This window comes from Nerophis ophidion, linkage group LG09 (genome assembly GCF_033978795.1).
Source record: "Nerophis ophidion isolate RoL-2023_Sa linkage group LG09, RoL_Noph_v1.0, whole genome shotgun sequence".
Taxonomy (NCBI): domain Eukaryota; kingdom Metazoa; phylum Chordata; class Actinopteri; order Syngnathiformes; family Syngnathidae; genus Nerophis; species Nerophis ophidion.
Genome location: NC_084619.1, coordinates 42354452 through 42376112, shown reverse-complemented (window position 1 = coordinate 42376112; position 21661 = coordinate 42354452). Strand labels below are relative to the sequence as shown.

Sequence of the window (21661 nt, the reverse complement as noted above, 5' to 3'; positions counted from 1 at the left end):
CACATATAGATTCCTTTCTTTCATAAAGACAAGAATATAAGTTGGTGTATTACCTGATTCTGATGACTTGCATTGATTGGAATCAGGCAGTGGTGCTGATAACGTCCGCATTTTCAAATGGAGGAGAAAAAAAGTCCTCCTTTCTGTCCAATACCACATTAAGTGGTTGGATATGGCATCTCATTTGTCCAACTTGCATACTAGTTTTTTAACACTTTGTAATGAGAGTAGGATATGTGTGTGTGGCCCTTTAATGTGTGATAGCAGGTGAGTGACGTCAGTGAGTGTGTTAGCGAGAGAGGAGAGGGAGCGGTCGCTGAGGGCGGGGGATTGGCTAGTGTTTTTGTGTGTGATTTTGACTGTGTGCAAGACGTAAATTAAAAGCCACGATTTGCAACTAATCGCTAGACTCGTCAATTTGCCCTGGAGTCCGGAAAAGTGAAGGGTGTTGCCCCGAGAATCCATCGGCCTTGGAGAAGTGTCTCCCCTGCGCTCCTTGACTACGGTCTAGGCGCCGGAAGCAGGACAGGTGCAACAACTTTATAAGAAATACATTGGCATCAAACTCCGTAGCTTGCTAGCTTGTGCACGCTATCTTTCTGAGACTCTTATTTTGTTAGCACACGCAGGATGAAACAGGTCTTTTATGGTGAAGACTGGAACTGTGTAGTCGGTCTTTACAGTTTTGACAGCAGGTACGGCCCAAGAGTCTGTTGAAATAAAAAGTGTTTCTCTCCGTCCTGACAGTGATTTTTTTCTTAATAATGAGCTCGCAGCAACCAGCGTCATCTCACAAGATCCTCGGGTGCCGAGAATGTCAAACAACTGACGAAAGTGAAGGCTGGGTGAAGATGGATGATTGCTCATTTTTATGTCTATTTTTTCAATGCCTGGGTTGCGATCGACTGACACACCCTCCACGATCGACCGGTAGCTCGCGATCGACGTAATGCCCACCCTTGCTGTTAGTATAACGGCCTTTGGGAGCAAAGTTTGTGTGTGGGTGGGTCTGTGGGTTGGAGGAGTAGTAGGTAACATGAGTATAGGTCGGTTTGTGCTTGGCCTGGGCAATATTGCCTAAAAATAAAATCCCCCAATATTTTACAAAAAACTCGATTCATGATTTTTTTCCGATTTTTTTTTCTGTACTTTTTAAAAACCCATTGAATACAAATGACAGAGAACATTCAATACAGTTTTTTTTATTTGATCAAAAAATGGTAGCTTTTTCTGTTCCAGGGGTTTTGCGTCGATGACTGCTTGCATTTCCACTTTGGCCTTTTTTGCAGCCAATTCTGCTGCTGTTTCTGCTCTGTTAACTGAAATACTTTGGTATACTGAACTATTTAACCATCCATTTTCTACCGCTTGTCTCTTACGGGGTCGCAGGGGTGCTGGAGCCTATCCCAGCTGTAAATGGGTGGAAGGCGGGGTAGACCCCTGGACAAGTCGCTACCTCATCGCAGGGGCCAACACATTCACTCTCACATTCATTCACTAGGGCCAATTTATTGTTGACAATCAACCTATCCCCAGGTGCATGTCTTTGTAGGTGGGAGGAAGCCAGAGTACCCACACAGTTACGGGGAGAACCTGTAAGCTCCACACGATTGATGGAATAACTGGTCACCTTTAATCCATATGGAAACTGTGTATACTCTCTATCCAGCAGCATATGCAATCTTGCCCTCTCTGCTTTAGGACCAAACGCTTCACACTCTTCTGTTATTCGCACTTTCATAAGACCCAATAGATTGTATGTAATAGCTGTGCATGCATCCATTTTTCTTTGCATATCTCTTGAGGACTTCTATATAATTATTTTAATTCAGACTAGGGTTGTACAGTATACCAGTACTAAAGAAGGTACCACAGTACTAATTAATTAAAAACGATACTATACTGCCTAAATACCGGTACTTTGTTTTTCATCCACATATTGCCGTACGGCGGTGACGGACAGGGCTGAAGCGCATGATGTTGAGTGTGTCAGCACGCACACACAGCTACAAGCATACAAGCAAAACAGCGTGAAAAGGAACAATGCCCAAAACCGGCATTTCTGCTGGTTAATAAAGAAGGTGCGTGAAATGCAATATGGAGGTAATTAGGCTTCAAAAATACCGATAAATGTGACGCTTTAAACAAGGAAGTATCACGCTGCAAGCACTGCTTTAAAACATGCCTTGTCAAAGGTGAAGTGAATTGAATTATATTATATAGCACTTTTCTCTAGTGACTCAAAGCACTTTACATAGTGAAAACCCAACATCTAAGTTACATTTAAACCAGTGTGGGTAGCAGGTGGGTAAAGTTTCTTGCCCAAGGACACAACAGCAGTGACAAGGATGGCAAAAGCAGAAATCGAACCTGGAACCCTCAAGTTGCTGGCACGGCCACTCTACCAACCGACCCATACCGCCCCTATAAGGGTGGCGTTGAAGTATTACAGTATTTGCTTCAAATTTAGGTAAACTTTTAAATAAAAATCATCCAGACCTGTACAACGAGTTGTAAGTTAATGTAGTTAATCAGCTCCCCTGCTGTTAAAGTTAAAGTACCACTGATAGTTAAACACAGAGTAGATGTGGTGAAATTACTCTCTGCAATTTAACCATCCCCTTGTTCCACCCCCTGTTGGGTGAGGGGAGCAGTGAGTTGCAGCGGTGGCCGCAGTCTGTAACAACTTTGGTGCACATACAGATACGTAGACATGCACACAGCCGGTTGATTTGTTGCCAATTATTTGAGTTGTCCAAACCGCCCGAATAGCGCAAACTAATGCAAGTGAAAAGATTGAATTTTGTTACAAAATCATATACAATTTGCATTTTATCTTTAACAATGTCTGTTTTACCAGTTTAAGTACATGTCTTATCTGTCTACTTTTAGCCATAGTATTTTTTTTAGTGTTTATTAATGATTGTATTTGTTTAAAAGCGGAGACCAAGAGTGGCAAACATACACCAAGAAACATTTGATACAATGTCAATAAAGCTTTCTCAAGAAACATTTAATACAATGTCAATAAAGCTTTCTCTTCTATTTAAACCTAATCCTAGATTATTATGTAATATATACACTTGTAAATTGTACTTTGAGTGCAAAAGGAAAGGGCCAGTGTGTTTATTGTCTTTAATGTTTTATTGTTATCTTCTAATATTGTTATTTGATTGCAATAAGAAACAAATGTTAAATGTGTTGTAATATGTTCTGTTAAAATTAAGACAATAATGACATTTGTTCAGCGTTCTCCTTTTTTTTTTAAAGTTTCGAAATACATATTGGTACCGGTACTGTGACCAAAATATTGGTGTCAGGAAAACCCTAATTCAGTCCTTCAATGTTGTCCATCATGCCAAATTTCTGAGTCTCTGAGCATTCCTGCTTGTGTTTTCCACTTTTCGTACGGTAATTTTTTTCGCCTTTCATTTTGTGCTGTTTCCTGTTTCTCTAACTCTTGCATTTTAGCTGTCAGATGTTTCTCATGCAATGGTTTTCCTTGTTTCAATGCCATTAGCTCCCTCTGCATGCATCGTTCCTCGTTTTATTCTGCTGTAATTGTGTTTCGCCTCTAACAAGCAATCTACCCTCTTAATTCCCCCTCATAATAATGCAATATTTTGTTCTGTACTGCACTGCTATGTACTGACCTTATAACTTTGAGAGACAACTCTTTTCACGGAAAATAACTAGCAGGTTAATCACAAAACGTTTTGTGAATCAGCAATGAATGGTTTATACAGTTGAAATTACCACAAACATACTGTAGTTCGCACACACAAACTCTCAAACTATACAGATTAATTTTACCATATGACACAAACAATTGTGGATTTTTTTGATGTGTGTGTGTGTGGGGGGGGGGGGGGGGGGGGGTTGGGTTGTTTGTTTATTTTTAAATTTAATTAGGTAATGAACACCTGACTGTTGTTGGTTTATGGCATGCAGTATATATTTCTCTCAATGCTTCTGGACCACATTCCAGTAATAATTGGGCTTTCACTGTGTTCAGTGTGGACAAAGGACTCTGTTTCCCTCTGTTGGAGATGTTGCAAACTGCACTTTAAAGCCCAAAGTCCTCGCAGAGTGGTGCAGTTGGCTGATTTTTTTGCTAACAGTCACATGAGCCCATACATGGTTTTCAGTGGGACTACCCTTGTCCACTCTTATAGCACTGCTGTCAACAAGGCTTTTATTGCTCTTGTTTTGTCTTTGCGTCACATACTGGTTAGGGCAAAGTGTGAAGTGGGATACCCTGATCACTTTAATCACCATGAAGATCGTGATCTATAACAGTCCAAAATTTCTAGAAATAAAATGTTCATGTATAAACGTTTTGTTTTTTTAATGAATCAAAATGCACAACATTTTAACAGCTTTTGTGACATTGTAATAACTGTAATGGTGACAGTTACACATGGTATTGTTGAATGTGCTAAAAAAGTACTTATAAACACACTAAAATCTCTTGACCAAACTTTATTAAAAAATTAAATAAGACACAGTATAGCTGGGTTGCAATCACGTGACCAAGAGGCACATGCGGGCACTTCGAAGAATTTCTGGCGATAGTCTAAAGCAGTGGTCCCCAACCACCAGGCCGCAGAAGAATTTGTTTATTAATTTTTTTTTTTTTTTTTAATTATATTTTTTTATTTTTACCCCAACCCCCAACCCCGCAGCTATAAAAATGTTGGGGACCACTGGTCTAAAGCCCATGAGGCTGCTGTTTATTTACCTGAATTAGTGCAGATTTGGGCATATTTTCATAGGTTATGCATATACAGTATGTCTGTGTATATATACACTGTATGTATGTTTGTATTTAAATATTTGTGTATATGCTTTATGTTAATATTATTTGTCTATAGGGCTGACACCAGAGAGATATACCCAAACAAATTTATTCAGCGTGGCGACACAGACCGCTTCTCCATCCTCAACACTCTCTTCAACCTTCCTGGTAAGAACATAAACCCCGAACACAAGTTATGTAATAACATAAACTGTGCAGGTATTATTGTAGCAAAATAATTTCCAAATGCGTACATCAGTCTGTGTTATTTGTGTAAACAGATCCGCATGTCTACATTGTAATGTTTGTCCCTCTGTATGTAAAAAAAACAAAACTGTTTCCTGTTCAACTCTGTGTGAAGCAGGAATGCTTGATTAGCTGTCTTTTTACATGTCACTTTTGCTACACTTTTGCCATGTAGGATTTGTGTGTGCATGCAGCAATCTGAAAAAAAGTTTATAGCTTCACCTTTCCTTTGCCTTTGCTCGCCACTACTTGGTATGTAGGATCCAATTATGACAGAACCGGAGTGATGTTATCGAGGCTGAGGTGAGCTTCCAATTCAAAAAGTGGGTGATACTGATTGTCAATACCAGACTGATACTTTTTTCTTGAAATGTCATGATCATTAAATAATTTTGTCACGATTGCAAAAGAACGCCAAACAAAATGGTTTGAATTATTAACAAGGCAATATATATATATATATATATATCAATCAATCAATGATTATTTATATAGCCCTAAATCACTAGTGTCTCAAAGGGCTGTACAAACCACAAACCATATATATATATGTATAAACATATATATATATATATATATATATATATACAACCATAACATATATAACCATATATATATAGTATATATTTACAGTGTATATATATATATATATATATATATATATATATATATATATATATATATATATATATATATATATAAATATATTATTCACATTATAATATGTAACCTGTCTCTTCATGCAGTGACTGTTCCTATTAGTTTAATATCACCCATTTCAATTGTACTATGCTGAAAATGCTTCATAGAGCAACCCAACTTTATTTAAAAAAATAATGTTCATTAATTTCTAAAGTTACGTTACATAAAGCTTTAGAACGGTTTTATTTAATTGTCAGTCCGTAGTGATATTTGCCAGTGAGCACACTGTTGTACATTATGCATTAACCTGATCACTGACCATATAGCAACCCTCAGCCTTTCAGGTAACCATCCACAGTTAAGGTAAGGGAGCATGTATAGTCAATGTATAAGTGTGATTAATCTGCGTATATGCATGATTAATGCAATATTTGTTTGTGATTAATCACATAAGTTAACTTGTTATTTTTGACAGCCCTAATCTTTACACAATATTAATTTGTATATTTGTGTTACATTGTTGTTTATTGTTATTGTTTTTGCACTGGTGACAGAATTATTCTATGATTATAACTATATAATTTTGAGTAAAAAGTATCAGCATGGTATCGACTATCAGAACCGCCCACCTTTTAAATTGAAAGCTAATATAAGCTTTGTTACCATCACTCTGTGCGAGGCGCCAACTTGTGGTGAGAATAACCAAACTAACAATATGGACATTTATAGTGGTGCAATGGATCAACATTGATCCGTGATCCGTTCGGATCAGTATTTTCGGATCGGCATACACGTGATCCGCGGTTTGATTTATGAAAAAAAAAAAGTTTGCGTATGTTCAGTCCACACATAGCGTTGTTATGGTGGGCGAAGCAACGGAGGAGCCTCGCGCCATTTAAATCCCCTGTATGGGAGCATGTTGGCTTCCCTGTCAAATACAGTGATTTAGGAGAGAGGTTAGCGGATAAAACCGTGACTGTGCGTAATCTAGCATGGCCACGCACTTGAGGCAACATCACCCGAGTGTTTCACTGACAGGAGTGAAAACGAAGGCTGCGCCAATTAAGCAGCCCCTTGTTGCACAATCAGACCCGGCTAAAGCCGTCACAAACGCTATCAGTGTCTTTCGAGGTGCAGACATGAGGCCATATTCGCTCGGGCAAAACGAGGATTTTAAACACAAGCTGAAAGTGCTTGAGCCACGTTACGACACCCTGTCGTGCACCCACTTCAGCGTTAAAATTGTTCCAGATCTTTATGAGCAGGAGAAGGAAAACATTGTGGATGAACTATCCCGAGCATCATCTGTTGCACTCACGACAGACAGGTGCACGTCCAGGGGAACTATGTGACGATAAGCGCTCACTTCATCTCAGCAGACTGGGAGGTGAGAAGACACGCCCTCTCCACGAGAGTCACCTTGCGCAAGTACTGACACAAGCAGTGGAGGAATTGAAGTTAAAGATATCCCAGTCACAAGTGATAATGCCAAAAATGTAATACAGTTTGTAAATGCAGTGAATGAGGCAGGACTGAGACCAGGTGCTTTAAAGATGTAGTGAATTTGGCATCACAAAAGGGAATCTCAGTCAATAAGATGGAGCGCCTCCTTTGGAGGATCAGGAAATAGTTTTCCTACTTCCACCCAAGCACAACTACTGCTCATGTGCTTAACACAAAGCAAGAAATGCTGAAGCTACTTACTCATAAGCTAATACATGATGTCCCAACAAAGTGGAACTCCACTTATATGTTGGAGCAGCAGGCAGCTTTATACTCTGCATTGACCCATAAGACCCGGAAGAAAAATGTCAAAGACATCATCACCCTTTCTGATGATGATGTGAGAGCAGCAGAGGAGGTCCTCCAGGTGCTTAAACCCCTCAAAACTGATACATCTCTGCTGAGCACTGAAACTTCACCATCTGTGTCAATGATCCTGCCACTGAAGTGTGGAAGACAGCAAAATCACATGGATGTCAAGACTGCCATTAGAGAGGACCTGAATCCAGGATACTCGCACCGCCTGCTCTACAGGACTACCTTCCTGTGAAGGTAGTCCTACTACTAGTCTACTGCCCTGGATCCCAGGTTCAAGTGCCTGTCTCACATGGATCCAGCCCTACGCCAGAGGACATATAGTGATCTCACCACTGAGATTGTGAGCAGTCAGGGCACTGAAGATTGTGATAAGGTAAATTCAAAGAATATTATTCCAGAAAAAAAATTCTAAATCTAAATAAATTAACTTTTTTAGTAATAATGGCTTTTATTAAATGTTATTGCCACATTGTTCATGTCTATGGAACATGTTAAAAAGAAGATATTATGCCTTGTGCACTTTAAGTTGATTTTATACATTTTAATTTAGTAATTTAAAAGTATTTTACAAAAAGACCAAACTTCTGTTTATTTGTCTTGTCTTTTTTCTTTGCTGATCCGAAAAGTGATCCAATCCGTGGCTCCGATCCAAGAAACGATCTGAACCGTGAAATTTTGATCCGTTGCACCCCTAGAAATATCATAATTGCTAGAAATTATGGGCCCCCTTAAAGAATATCTGTTAATATTGGCTGCTTCCTAAAAATAAATACATGTTTACTGTCAGAAAACACAAACAAAAGAAACGTAATTTAAAATCACTACTAAGGCAGCTGCTTATTGTTCGAGCATTCGTTGAGTATTAACACACAAAGTAAACTTTTCACGTTGTAATTGTCTATATGCTTGCTGGTCAGAAGATACAATAAAACAAACATAATTTCAAATCACACCTTGTTCACCAGGCAGCTGCTTTTTGTTCAAGGCTAATATTTGAAACATTTGCGTTTGTGCGCATGCTAAGTAGTGTTGGGGAGCAGACATCAATAGAACACCCGTCTACCCCATTTATTGCCACCTTCAATTTTGTTGTTTTTCAGTGTTAATGACGGTGCCTGGTGTAATACACCCAATTTGTTTCCTTTTTTATGATTAACAGCTTAACAAGTCAGTATTTTTAAGTATTATTAGTTGAGTTATTCTCATTTTACTGATTTGCAGAATGTTATTACACCTCTGATTGAAAATACATGTTTAATTAACCATTCAACAAATAGGTAGTGGGTATTTTACTGTATTAACAATCTCACACTCATGCAAATAAACAAAGTGTCCTGGCTCAAGATAGTTCACAGGTACTGTATGTATGCAGCATTTAACTTAAATGTGCAAGTAAAACAAAGAGTATGTGCAAGTAAAAAAAGAGTACATGGAATTCATTGTTATAAAACAAGTATGAAAAAACAACCAGCCTAATCTAATTTCAATTAAAGTTTAAATTGGCTTGTTTGTTCACTGTAAGTCGCTTCAGAGAGCCCAACGCTGGGCCTTTGTTTTAGCAAATTTGCTGATGAAGTCTTTGAAGTCCATTTGTCGACTTAGCTGACTTTTAATTGTAAGTCTAGCAAGGCTATTTGGCCTCTCTTGGCTAGTTGTGGATCTGGGATAGTTCTTTCAGTTTGCTAAACGCAACTGTCACAGACAATGTTATATGAATGTCAGTGTAAAACTGTCCCAGATTCAAAAAAGTATTTTTCATTTTGTTGTTGTTAGATGTAATGGTGTCTTTTATCTTATATTGCAATGAAAACAAACAACAACAACAAATTGTTGAACATTTAAATTCTTTGTATATAGACTGCTGCGATGAGGAGGCGACTTGTCCAGGGCGTACCACGATTGTAGCTGAGATAGGCACCAACGCGACCCCAAAGGGAATAAGCGGTAGAAATGGATGGATGGATGTATATAGGCTGTACAAAAGTCCCACTAATGTCAGATGCTCACAATGAGTCTCTGACGAATATAATCATTCAGTTATTATTAATTACTGAGTCAAACTTGAATATGCCAGGATACAATTCAATGCAGCTTCTGAATGTGCGCATACTGGATGGAGCACTGTCTGACAGTGATGTGTGTGAAACACACTGTTGCTTTACAATGAACTAGCGACTTTTTTTTTTTCGGCCGGATGACAGCTAATGCCTATCAAAGGTAATGTTTACAATATTATATGAATGAACAAATAGGCTAATTGTCTCAACCCTCGGTAGTTTTACTCTCTCACAAAAAAGTTTTTGACATCCTGTGCCCCTGCTCGGCTGCTCTTACTCCTGGTCCTGATATTTGCGGGGCATCCTAAACTGCTGGAGTTCGCTTGCGTCCACTTAATGCAGATGAGAAAGAACCATGGTGGGAGGAACGGATCGCGGTGTGGACCAAACAACTTTTAAAAAAAGGGGCCAATGGGTTATTGAAATTATTTAAATTAGAATAGTGTATGACTTGTGTTTTTGTTTGAATTTGGATTCATTGTTATAAAAAAATATTACTTTAGTGTATGCATAATAATTTTTGTCATAGAGGCTAGTGGGCTTTGGCACCCTTAGAATTGTCATTATCTTTCTTCTCTATACAACGGCCCTGATTGTGACCAAAATTATCACAGTTATCATTATTATTGTGTTACTGTTGAAAAAAATGTACTGAAACACACTAAAACCTTCTGACCAAGTATTTGTTTTTATCTTTTTTAAACATCTTAGCAGCCTCTTTTTCTGTGCTGTTCTCCAAAATCTAAACATCTAAACATGTATGGAGGTGCTGAGGTACTGTAGCTGCAGATCAAGGCACTATGTTGTTAGGTAGTGGGTCAGCCAACACCACCATCCCCATAAGCTCTAGCCGAGCTCGCCCAAGAATTCACGCCCATAAGCCATGAACCGTTGCCCGGGTCATGGCTTGATTTATGTTTTTTGGATTTTTTCCTATGTTAGCTGTTTCCGTGCTCTAACTTCCTTTCCTTTCATTTACTTTTGGTTTCCATGGACAGTAACTCTCCACACCTGCCCTTGTTTTAGTAATTAGTGTTCCCACCAACTGTTTTTGTATTTTTCTCCCGCCTCAAATAATTAAAAACAGACTCCTACCTGCACGCAGCTCCTGCTTGTCCTTCTCCATTCGAGGGAACCCAAACCATCGCAGCCATGCGTTCAAATCATAACAAAATGTTTAAATCAGTCATCCATTTGCAAACACATCCATCATTTGCATGTTTAGTATAATGTTCATTTATTTTTCAATGAAACCATTTAACACATTTTGAAATTGTATCTTGATAAAAAAGATATCCTCCAGATTGTGGCTATTATAAGGCATATTTTGAGAGAATATGCATTTTTACAGCATGTTTAAAGAGATAACATCTAAAAAATGACTTCTGGGTATATTATATTATTCAACAAATTCTTATTAAGAGGGCTTTTTGGGTTGAATAAAGGTGCTCCCATTGACTCTGTTAACCATAAATTTCAATAAGGGCACACATTTTTTTAACGTGTCCATTTTGACCTTCGGGGAGTGCCTTGGTGTGGGTAACTTGGCGGCCATTCACTTGTTATTCATGAGCCACAAGTGAGCAGAAATGGACAAAGGAAAGTTGTCTACTTTATAGAAATATCAGGTTAAGGTTGTTTTCCCAACAAGAAAGGACTCTTGAGAAGAGGTGCTTAACGTCCATGTTCAGATTATGGTTGAGGTGCAGTGATAACATAACATTTAGGTTGTTACTTTGACTGATTTAGTAAGTAAGATGACATGAAAGTTCAACAGAAATAAAAGACGGTCGTCAGGAGGTCGAAAGGAGACTTTTCTATTGCAAACAGTCGATCAACACCAAAACACTTTTTCAAACCAATCACACACTTTTCCGGCTTCAAAATAAAAGTGCTACGCTGTACATACGGTTTAACTACACTTACAGAACAAATATGTCTTACATTACGATCATGCTTTGTCATAGGAGTGAGCACCGTATTCGGTACTTTTTTGGCACCGACCAAAACCAGCCGGTACTACCAGGCACCAATTCACAGGAGATCTAGCGGTGCATTAGCACTGAATTAGCGGTACATTAGCACTGAATTAGCACTTGTGAGTGGCGAGTACTTGCTAGAACTTGAGAGGAAAACAGGCCATTTTGAAGTGGACATGCTCTTATTGATCAAGCAACCCATTAACGTTTTATGAAAAAAACAACAACCATGCCAAATGCAAAACACTCTAAAGTGTGGCTTGTCTTTTCCAAATGCAATGCAGATGCATATTACGCTCTTTGCAGTATTTGTGACGTAAAAATCAAGTCAAGTGGCGAGAATACATCTAATCTGGTGAAGCACCTGGTTAAACACAGGATTTATCTTCTATATGAAAAAAAGACTCCTTGAAGTAAGCATTTGTTTGCGTCTTGAACACAGCAAGTCCAGGCATGAGTGCATCTGCAGTGCACAAAAAAGGTGTTTTTCTTTATGGGTACTAAAATGCCCATAAAAAGTGGTACATATCTGCTGCTTACTTGTTAGAAAAATGCCACAGGTGGTAGCATGATAAGACGGAGGTGCAGTAAATGATCGAGTGTCTCCATGGTGAAAGCTGCGTAGTACACACAGAAATCTCTTTCACGTAAGGCGGTCTGCACTACTTTTGAATTGGATCCGCATTGTTAGTAGATCACAGGCAACACATCCACCAATAGCACACAGAATAGTATAGATTGCTCATGGGGTTTAGCACGTGGTGTTTGGATCTTAGTACAGTATATCAGGCCCCTAGTGTTGTTTTTATTATGTCCGTAGTTTGTATATCTTATTTAGCACTGAGAAACAGTGTTACTTGCTTGTTTCACTTAACCTGGATATGTTTTAGCACACAACTTCTAAAACTTGTAGCACATCCTCATATTCAGGCTCAAAAATATAAGGTTTTAGATCAACAATTCTCTCATGAAGTCTGCCATGATTCATAATAGTTGTTGTTGAAGTAAATAGCAAACTTTGTGATACATCTGTGAAATTATTACGCGGCTGTATGTTGTATGACTAAAATAGGTCAATATAAAATGTTAGAATGAATGTGCCTCTAACTACATTACATATATACCTACAGCATGTATGTAAAACTGTGATGGATGTTTTCAGAGGTTTTTAGAGCACTTTATAGGCGGAATAGAGTGAATCCTATCCTATGGTGACTTTTGCCAGTATTTATTTACGAGTTGGAATGCATAAAAAAAAAAAACCCAAAAAACGTGTGCTTGTCCATTATCAAGATTGTGAATGATTGGCAAAATTCCCCAAAAATTGCAGTTGTCCTTAATGGCACCAGTACCAACATGCACAGTAATAACCGGACTGAAAAAAAGAAGTAGCTATCAGTGGCTCGTTAGGGTGCTAAAACAATTGACACATTAGTGCACCGATCCAGAAAAACACACACACATAGCCTGACGCTCTTTTTACATTTTATTGTTGCCCTTTACACGGCGATAGCCGTCATCAGAGCCAACAACGCACACACATTTTACCGCAGTCAGCACTCATCACAACCATCAATCAATCAATCATTGATTGAGCACTCATCACAAGAACAAAAAACGTATTCATTATGCACCAATCAAGGTTAATCAAGAGTTCATTTGCAAACTTCAAAATTCTGAACTTTAACAATACATACAAATTGTGAGTAGAGGTTTGGAAGATGTTGAGAATAAAAGTCTACTGCTACTGGCACTTTTTATCTGAACACAACCTCATCTCTCTTCATAACACACTTGTCGTCAAGACATCGTAAAGACCAATAGCAGACTTCTGGCCTTCACAATGAAAGTGTTGCAAGCTAAATCCTGTCTGACACAATAAGGTTTCACAAGAATGCTTTTGCACATTCACTGTGTTTTGTAATTATTTTGGTTTTGCTGTGATATTATGGAACTATGTTATAGATTGTATTTTAAATCATTAAATGTATTACTTAACATGTTATTAACATTATTGAAGTGTTTACATTACAATTCAGTTTAACATGCACGTCACAAAATCCTTATGAATAAACATGCTTTTTTTTTAACAAAATGTGTATACTTCCTCTTTTTTTAGCACTGATTCGATACTAGTATCTGTAAAAATGTAAACGCTGCCCATCCCTAGTTATAATTCTGAGTCACTAATCCAAACTCGTGCCCAAAAGAAGTTCTCATTCGGTGCTGTGGAGTCATTTTGGATTCAAGCCAAACGACGACAGACAGTGAGCGTGTCCCACATTTTTTGCTGCATTGCTGAGCAAAACTGCAAATCCCTAAACATCACCACCAAGTACAGTTTGATAAAACCGTACAAAGCAAAATAACAAATAGAACAGTCGTCAATAGCCCCAACATTGCATAATGCAACACTATAACCACAGAACTCCAGTAGGCACGAGGGGATAACAGCATGTTTTTCCCTTTTGTTGTTATGCTCAACAGCAATAACAGCAATGAGCAACGTTCCTGCTGCTCACACTACTTGAATGTTCTTTTTTGTTTTCTCCAGATAATCGGTGTAATAAAAATGTTTGTGAAAAAAAATTGGGCCAGAGAAATTTAATCTCAATTCTAAACTAAAATTGTGATTCTAAATTTGCCAGAATCAGCTCTTATGGACACAAATATTGTTTTTATACGCATGCACAAATCACAACATAGACGCACAAAATATATCACACATAAGTGGATCTGACAATCCCCTTACGCATATACAAATTGCAACATGCATTTGCAATTTGTATTTCTACATTAATACTTCCATGATAAACCTAAACATAACATAAACCCAAACAAAGGTTCTGTATGTGTTTTAAAAAGCTATACTGTGTATCTTTGTTTGGTACTGATTTTATTGATATATTTGCAAAACAAACTCTGAGCATTGTCTTGGCAGATATCAACTTTAGTGATTAATTGTGTATAATGGATGGATGGAATAAAGAATATTTGAAGTCTTGAATAGTCACATTTTTAAATCATTTTATTGACATGTATCAAAGCACAACGAAGGTACAATGAAGCTGTTTGACAGAATAGCCATTTTGAAATCTACTGTGTTTTTGTGACATACTTTAAATTGTTATTTTATATACTGAATGTGCAATATGTCAAAATATTCTTTTTCAGAAACCTACCTCTTTGCCTGCTTAGTTGACTTCTTCAGTAACTGTTGTCGATACTCAAGGTAATGCATGGATACTGTTGCATGTAGTGCTTGATTATGCAGGCCCATTTGAAACTTAATTGACATTTCCTTCACTCACACACTAGTGATATGTTCACACTCAACTGCCTGTTGATGTACTGTTTGCTGTCATGATGGATGTTAAGGCCATTTGTGTCACAGTTGTTGAGTCCAAGACACATTTTCCCACGTGAGACAAAAAAGTACTGTACATTGTGTAGCGACTCGGAATCGGCCTTGTAACTTGAAAGTAAAGAGCTGGGTTTAGTACGTGTCTGACACGCTTCCTGTTTTGCCAATAAAGCACAAACACAAAGGTTCCGGGATGCAATGTTGTAAATGATTTAATGAAGTAGCAGGATGTACGAAAAGAAATGTGCATAGTTCGTCTGTAGACAGCATGCAGTTAAAGTATCCAAAGCTTTCAATAGCTTATAGCGTCGAACAGCGGTCAACAAAAATTGTGGTCACTCAGCTCTACTGTCTCCTTTCGCCACACCAAATAAAAGTAACAACACCCCTTTTATAAGTGCCCGTTTCTAATGTCACGTGACACATACTTCCCTTCTGTGAATACACACCCACAAACACGCCATGTGACCTTATGTACATATTTATTGCTCCTACACATCAGCCCCTCATTATGTTCTCATAATTACCCTTAGTAACATAAGAAGAAGAGAAACGCAGAAGCAACCATGTTGATTCTAAAAGCCTGCATCGTGAAAAAATTATAATTTACACCAGCGTCTTCATTCTTCATGTCAAAAACATGTTCGTAGTCAAATGTAAACAAAATAGATGTCACACACCAACAAAGAAAGAAAGCACAAAAAATTGAAAATTCCAAAAAGTAATCCACAAATCGAGTTCTGTGAAGTACAAAGTATGTGTTGACTTTATTCCTCAGTGCCTCTCCTTCTGCTGTACGCATTCTCCTGTCCTCCTTTTTGAGGGCTTCCGCATCTCTGTCCACAGCTTAGATAGAATAGATAGATAGAATAGATAGTATTTTATTTATTCCTTCAGGAGAGTTCCTTCAGGAAAATTAAAATTTTCAGCACAATCCCATTCAATATCAGACAAACATTACAGGGAGACAGAACAAGATCGCGGACGGGTCTGCAGGCGTCCGGCGCCCCTTACAAAAAAGGTAAAATACAGGTAAACAAGTGGGGGGAATGGGAAAAAAAAAATAGAAGATTAAAATAAAATAAAAACGGTCTAAGCCTGGGACCCTGGAGAGGGATCCAGACTGAGGCCAAGGGAAAAAAACAACTCATAGCCATTGTACACATCCTTCTTACATGCATGTAAGAAGGAAATATCGAACATCAAGAACACAAAGGACATGAAAGACATTAAAGCAGTGGATACAACCAGCCACTTCTACATACAGCTATGAATAAAAAGTAAAAGAAACATATACACTGTGGTGGCCTCTGCTGTGTTCCATGCCATCGTCCGCTGGGGTGGAGGGAGCATGGCCAGAGACCCAACAAAGCAACCAAGAGAGCCGACTCCACACTCGGCCACCAACACACTCTCGGCCAGTGTCCAGTCCGCATGGATGAACGAGGATACGTCCAAGGAGACTGAGGTGTCCGACACCTGCTCACCCAGCGAAGCCTCTCCGTCCCGGCGCTCAGTGCTAGCTCCGCAGCCCTGTCCCCTCATCCGCATCTCCTCCAGTCCCTCCAAACAGACTCCGGTGTGCCAGACACCCAGCAGCTGGTCTCCATGGCCAAAATGCTCCCGGGAGGCAGATCCAGAAGTCCACAAAAAAGCACCGCAGAAGTCCCGAAAGTGCCACCCCTTGTCACACAGTCCCAAAGGGTCCCGGACCAAAAGGCAAAAAAATATCTAATAACACATAAAAACAAGAGGGAAACACAAGGATGACACAAGAGCACATAGCTCCTGCCAACATCAGCCACTACAGCAGCTCCATCTTGAGAAAAAATAAAAAACTATGGAATTTGACGATCCTTTTGCGACTTTTGGAAACCTGTCCATCTTGGTCGTCGTCATTCTTCTTTCCACTCTTCTTATTGCTGGAAGAATTCTGTACTGTACTTCAATCCTGTGCCTCTTCTTCTTACCCTTTGGAACCCTTTTATTTCTTATTTTCCATCAAAGATCTGATCTTTGCCTTTACATCAGAGCCATTTGCTTTGGAATCTTCATGTTTCACTGAATACTTCAGATTAAACACTCTGTTCATACACTGAACACTTTTTTTTTTGTTCCCAATTTTAATCATTGAATTCAAAGATCTGAAACGTGTACTCTATACAGTATACACAATACCTATTCCTCTAAAATATTGTTCCCAAATCTGTCTAAACCTGTGTGAGTGAGCAATTTATTATTTGCCAATATAATCCATTCCACTTCACAGGTGTGGCATATCAAGATACTGATTAAACAGCATGATTATTGCACAGGTGTGCCTTAAGCTGCCCACAATAAAAGGTTTTATCACATAGCACAATGCCACAGTTGCTGCAAGTTTTGGGGGAGCGTGTAGTTGGCGTGAATGCAGGAATGTCCACTAGAGCTTGAATGTTCTTTTCTTTACCCTAACCCAAAGGCATTTCAGAGAATTTGGCAGTCTATCCAATCGGCCTTACAACCGCAGACCACGTGTAACCACACCAGCCCAGAATCTCCACATCCAACAGGTGTACTTTCATGATCGTCTGAGACCAGCTCCTTGGACAGCTGCTGCAACAATTGGTTTGCATAATCAAATCATTTCTGCACAAACAGTGAGAAACTGTCTCAGGAAAGCTCATCTGCATGCTCACCATCTGCAAAGTGGTCTTGACTTGACTGCAGTTTGTCGTCGTAACCGACTTGATTGGGCCAATGCTCACATTCGATGGCGTCTGGCACATTGGAGAGGTGTTCTTTTCACAGATGTATCCCGATTTTCACTATTCAGCGTGTGTGCCGTCGTTTGGGAGAGGGGTTTGCTGATGTCAACGTTGTGAATCGAGTGCTCCATGGTGGAGGTGGGATTATGGTACGGCCAGGCGTATGTTATGGACAACGAACGCATGTGCCTTTTATTGATGGCCTTTTGAATGCACAGAGCTAACATGACGAGATCCAGAGGCCCATTGTTGTGCCATTCACCCGAGACCATTATCTCATGTTGCAGCCTCACAATGCACGGCCCCGTGTTGCAAGGTTCTGTACACAATTCCTGGACGCTGAAAACATCCCAGTTCTTGCATGCCTAACTCACTTTCCGGATATGTCAGCCATTAAGCATGTTTGGGATGCTGTGGATCGGCATATGTGACAGCATGTTCCAGTTCTTGCCAATATCCAGCAACTTCGCACAGCCATGGAAGAGGAGTGGACCAACTTTCCACAGGCCACAATCAACAACCTGACCAACTTTATGCGAAGGAGATGTGTTGCACTGCGTGAGGCAAATGGTGGTCCACACCAGATACTGACTGCTTTTTTGAAACCCCAGACTCCCTATAAAGCAAAACTGCACATTTCAGAGTGGACTAGTATTGTGGGCCGCCTAAGGCACACCTGTGCAATACTCATGCTGTTTAATCAGCATCTTGATATGCCACACCTGTGAGGTGAGATTGATTATCTTGGCAAAAAAGTGTGAACAATATTTGCGAGGAATAGGTATTTTGTGTATGTAGTAAGCTTTAAATTTTTGAGTTCAACTCATGAAAAATGGGAGCATAAACAAAAGTGTTGTGTTTATCAATCAATCAATCAATCAATCAATGTTTATTTATATAGCCCCAAATCACAAATGTCTCAAAGGACTGCACAAATCATTACGAAAAATATATACTTATATTTTTGTTTAGTACAGTTATGTGTGGCATTTTATTGTTTGTCTTCTCTCTGCTGCCTCCCACATTAACAGTCCATTCCAGTCCTTATGGCAAATAGTCATCTGTCCTCACTACACACCAATTCTAAAGGCTCCAAGGCTTTTGGAACATTCGTTCCAATCAGGAGCTCAATTCCTGCATAAATTTGAGGCAAGTGAATGTGTTTCAGCTGAGGCCATTTTTAAAAAATATCCTTTTATGTAGGATTATTACCTATGTCTACTGGCATGGACTCTAGTGTATAAACATTAGGCAGTTCAAGGAATTCATCCCCATGTAACACAGCTACCTTCAATTCTAAAACTGGTGATGCTCACGATCTTTTGTTGGCCCAACGTGCACAGAAGGATGTGTCCTTTCAATCCTGTGAGTTGCAATTTATTTTTTAAACTCTGCACAAAAAATTGCTGTGCTGTCTTGTTCCAAAAAAGTGTAAGTTGTGACAATTGTATTTCCTTTTTTAGACTTTACTTGGACTGGTATAATTGGCAGCTTGCAATTTTGGTTCTCAGCCCCTGTAAGACCACTTTACACCAGAGTGTGTGGACATGATCTTCTGCATCCTTCTCAGCCTGCTCTGAATGCTTTTTAGTGGGAAATGCTGGTTGAATGGCTAATGGTCAATGACTGAACTACTCCAATCAATGTCAGCAAATTTTAATTTGTTGAAGTTCAATATCGTTAGTTCCTGACTGGGGGACATGCCGCTGGGTCTGTACTGTGAACGCTGGCAGGCCAGGTCGGGCCAGTGGGTCGTAGTTTGTGGACCCGTGTCTTAATTGCTCAGACAGCAACATGTTTGTATCATTTTAGATTGGGTTATGTCATTTCTTAATGGGGAAATACTAAGGGTGTAACGGTACACAAAAAATTCGGTTCGGTACGTACCTTGGTTGAGAGGTCACGGTTCGGTTCATTTTTGGTACAGTAAGAAAACAACAAAATATTAATTTTTTGATTATTTATTTAACAAATTTGTTAAATCTTCCACCAAAAATATTTTTCTGAGTGGAATATTTGATGTGAAGTAATCGGAAACTTGGATAGGTCAATAATTCATAATAACATTGATTTTGAATCAATATTATGTTTTGAGCAACGACAGTTTGAAAGAAAAAAAACAGCTTTGTTTTATTAGTCAACGTTGCAACTTCTTCTAAATTACATTTATCCTTTAAGCTTTTTTGTTTTACTTTTGTTTATGTTTTTGTTTATTTTATTAGTTTTTTTAGAATGTGCCGTGGGCCTTTGAAACATTAGTCGTGGCCCGCAAATGGCTTCCGGGGCACACTTTTGACACACCTGCTATAGATAATGAAAAATTAAATCTGATAAATCTATGGGTAAAAAGCAGAGCCTGGCGACGCATGCGCGTATATCATAACTCTCTCGCTCTCTCTGTCCCTGCCCCTCCCTTACGAAAGTTGCTGCGCGCACCACTTTTTTTTAAGTTTTCAACCCCTTCTTAATCCTGAACCTACATTGAAAATACACGCAACCCTAACTTAAAATGCCGAACATTAGAGGCATTTAAGAAACTCTACCTGGACAGCTCCGCAAAGAGGACATATCCCGTGAAAAGAGGAGGTGTGGTCAGTCTATCATAGCCCAGTCGTTGCTGGCATGCTGTGTGTTGTTGTTTTTTTGATTCATTGAAACTTTTATCAGTAGATTGTACAGTACAGTACATATTCAGTACAATTGACCACAAAATGGTTACACCCGAATAAGTTATTAAACTTGTTCAAGTCGGGGTCCACGTAAATCAATTCATGGTGCCTCGGTGTGCATTGTTTACACAACTTGCGTTGCGCTACTTAATATGTCCGTGTCGTTCGGTATGCCTCCGAACCGAACCGAAACCCCTGTACCGAAACGGTTCAATACAAATACACGTACCATTACACCCCTAGGAAATACATTAATGCCTCTTGTTTTCATTCATACATACATTGGTTCATCAAAGTGCATTTATCAATCTCGGTTTTTCGATCATTTTAATTTACAACGGTAATACTAACCGTCGGGAGTTTTACCGCGTTGATCATTACTGCTGTTTATCATTACATCCCTATGGAAAAGGAACGTGAACTTAGAGACATATCTTTTTTACACAAATATATTGTTGCACACAGGGATCTGCCACAGTAGAAGTGTAGCAAAAGTCTTGTGTAAGATAAAAACCAAGCCAAACGAGGGTTCCTCTTTCACACAGAGTTGAACACAAGCACAGATTTGTTTTACACACACACAAATCACAACATTGACACTTGGTCTGCACTAAAAATAGCTAAATGATTGCAATCTCAGTTCACACTCACACGTGATCTCATTTGTATTTTCATAATAAACACATGCTCTCAAACGCCAAACTGCCTCTGCCTCAACTAATGGTAATGTATTTTTAAAACACGTGAGTCTCCTGTTACCGCATGCGGCTGAAAAGAAAGTAAGAATTACCTTCAGTGTTAAGGACTGTGAAATTTATGAAAACCGGAAAAGCGTCATATTTCTCCATTAACCTAGACGGTTTCAAAATAAATAGTTGACAAATGAGCAGAATACAGGCGAAAATAATATGTTTCAAGAACTCACATCAATGTCCCACTACTCCTGTGTCCGGCTGGTCGCCCACACGCTCTTTGGAGCAGATATCGAAATGCCCCACCAACTGCGAGAGCCATAATGTTGGCCCTCTTTTTTCTTAATTTACTATGTGTTACGCCCCTGAAATGGGGAACAATAATGACAAAAGTGATATGTTTCCTCACTAAGCGTTTCAGCGGGATCTTTGATTCAAAAGACGGCATATAAACAAACACTTCATTTACAGAAAATAAGTAGCTTTGGAGAGTATAAACCTTTTTTAAATTACACCAAAAACGCCTCTTAGTTTTTAGTTTAGCTTCATACATTTAATGGTACTATATTAATCAATCAATCAATCAGTGTTTACTTATATTGCCCTAAATCAAAAGTGTCTCAAAGGGCTGCACAAGCCACAACGA

General features: G+C 39.0%; 1 protein-coding gene across 11 annotated transcripts in view; it reads left to right on the top strand.

The window, feature by feature from the left end:
* LOC133559336 (cytosolic purine 5'-nucleotidase-like) overlaps nucleotides 1-21661 on the top strand; it is a 104301-nt gene that overhangs the window by 23850 nt on the left and 58790 nt on the right. For 4 of the 11 annotated variants that reach the window (XM_061911007.1, XM_061911005.1, XM_061911003.1 and 1 more), the window contains exons 6-7: nucleotides 4875-4966; nucleotides 14718-14775. The exons of 2 other annotated variants lie outside the window; for them this stretch is intronic. In XM_061911007.1, coding sequence (XP_061766991.1) covers nucleotides 4875-4966; nucleotides 14718-14775 — 150 coding nt within the window. Of the gene's footprint in view, nucleotides 1-1978; nucleotides 2082-4874; nucleotides 4967-14717; nucleotides 14776-17493; nucleotides 17515-20084; nucleotides 20241-21661 lie in introns of those variants that run through there. 5 more of the 11 variants (XM_061911009.1, XM_061911011.1, XM_061911010.1 and 2 more) reach the window with 5 other exon arrangements.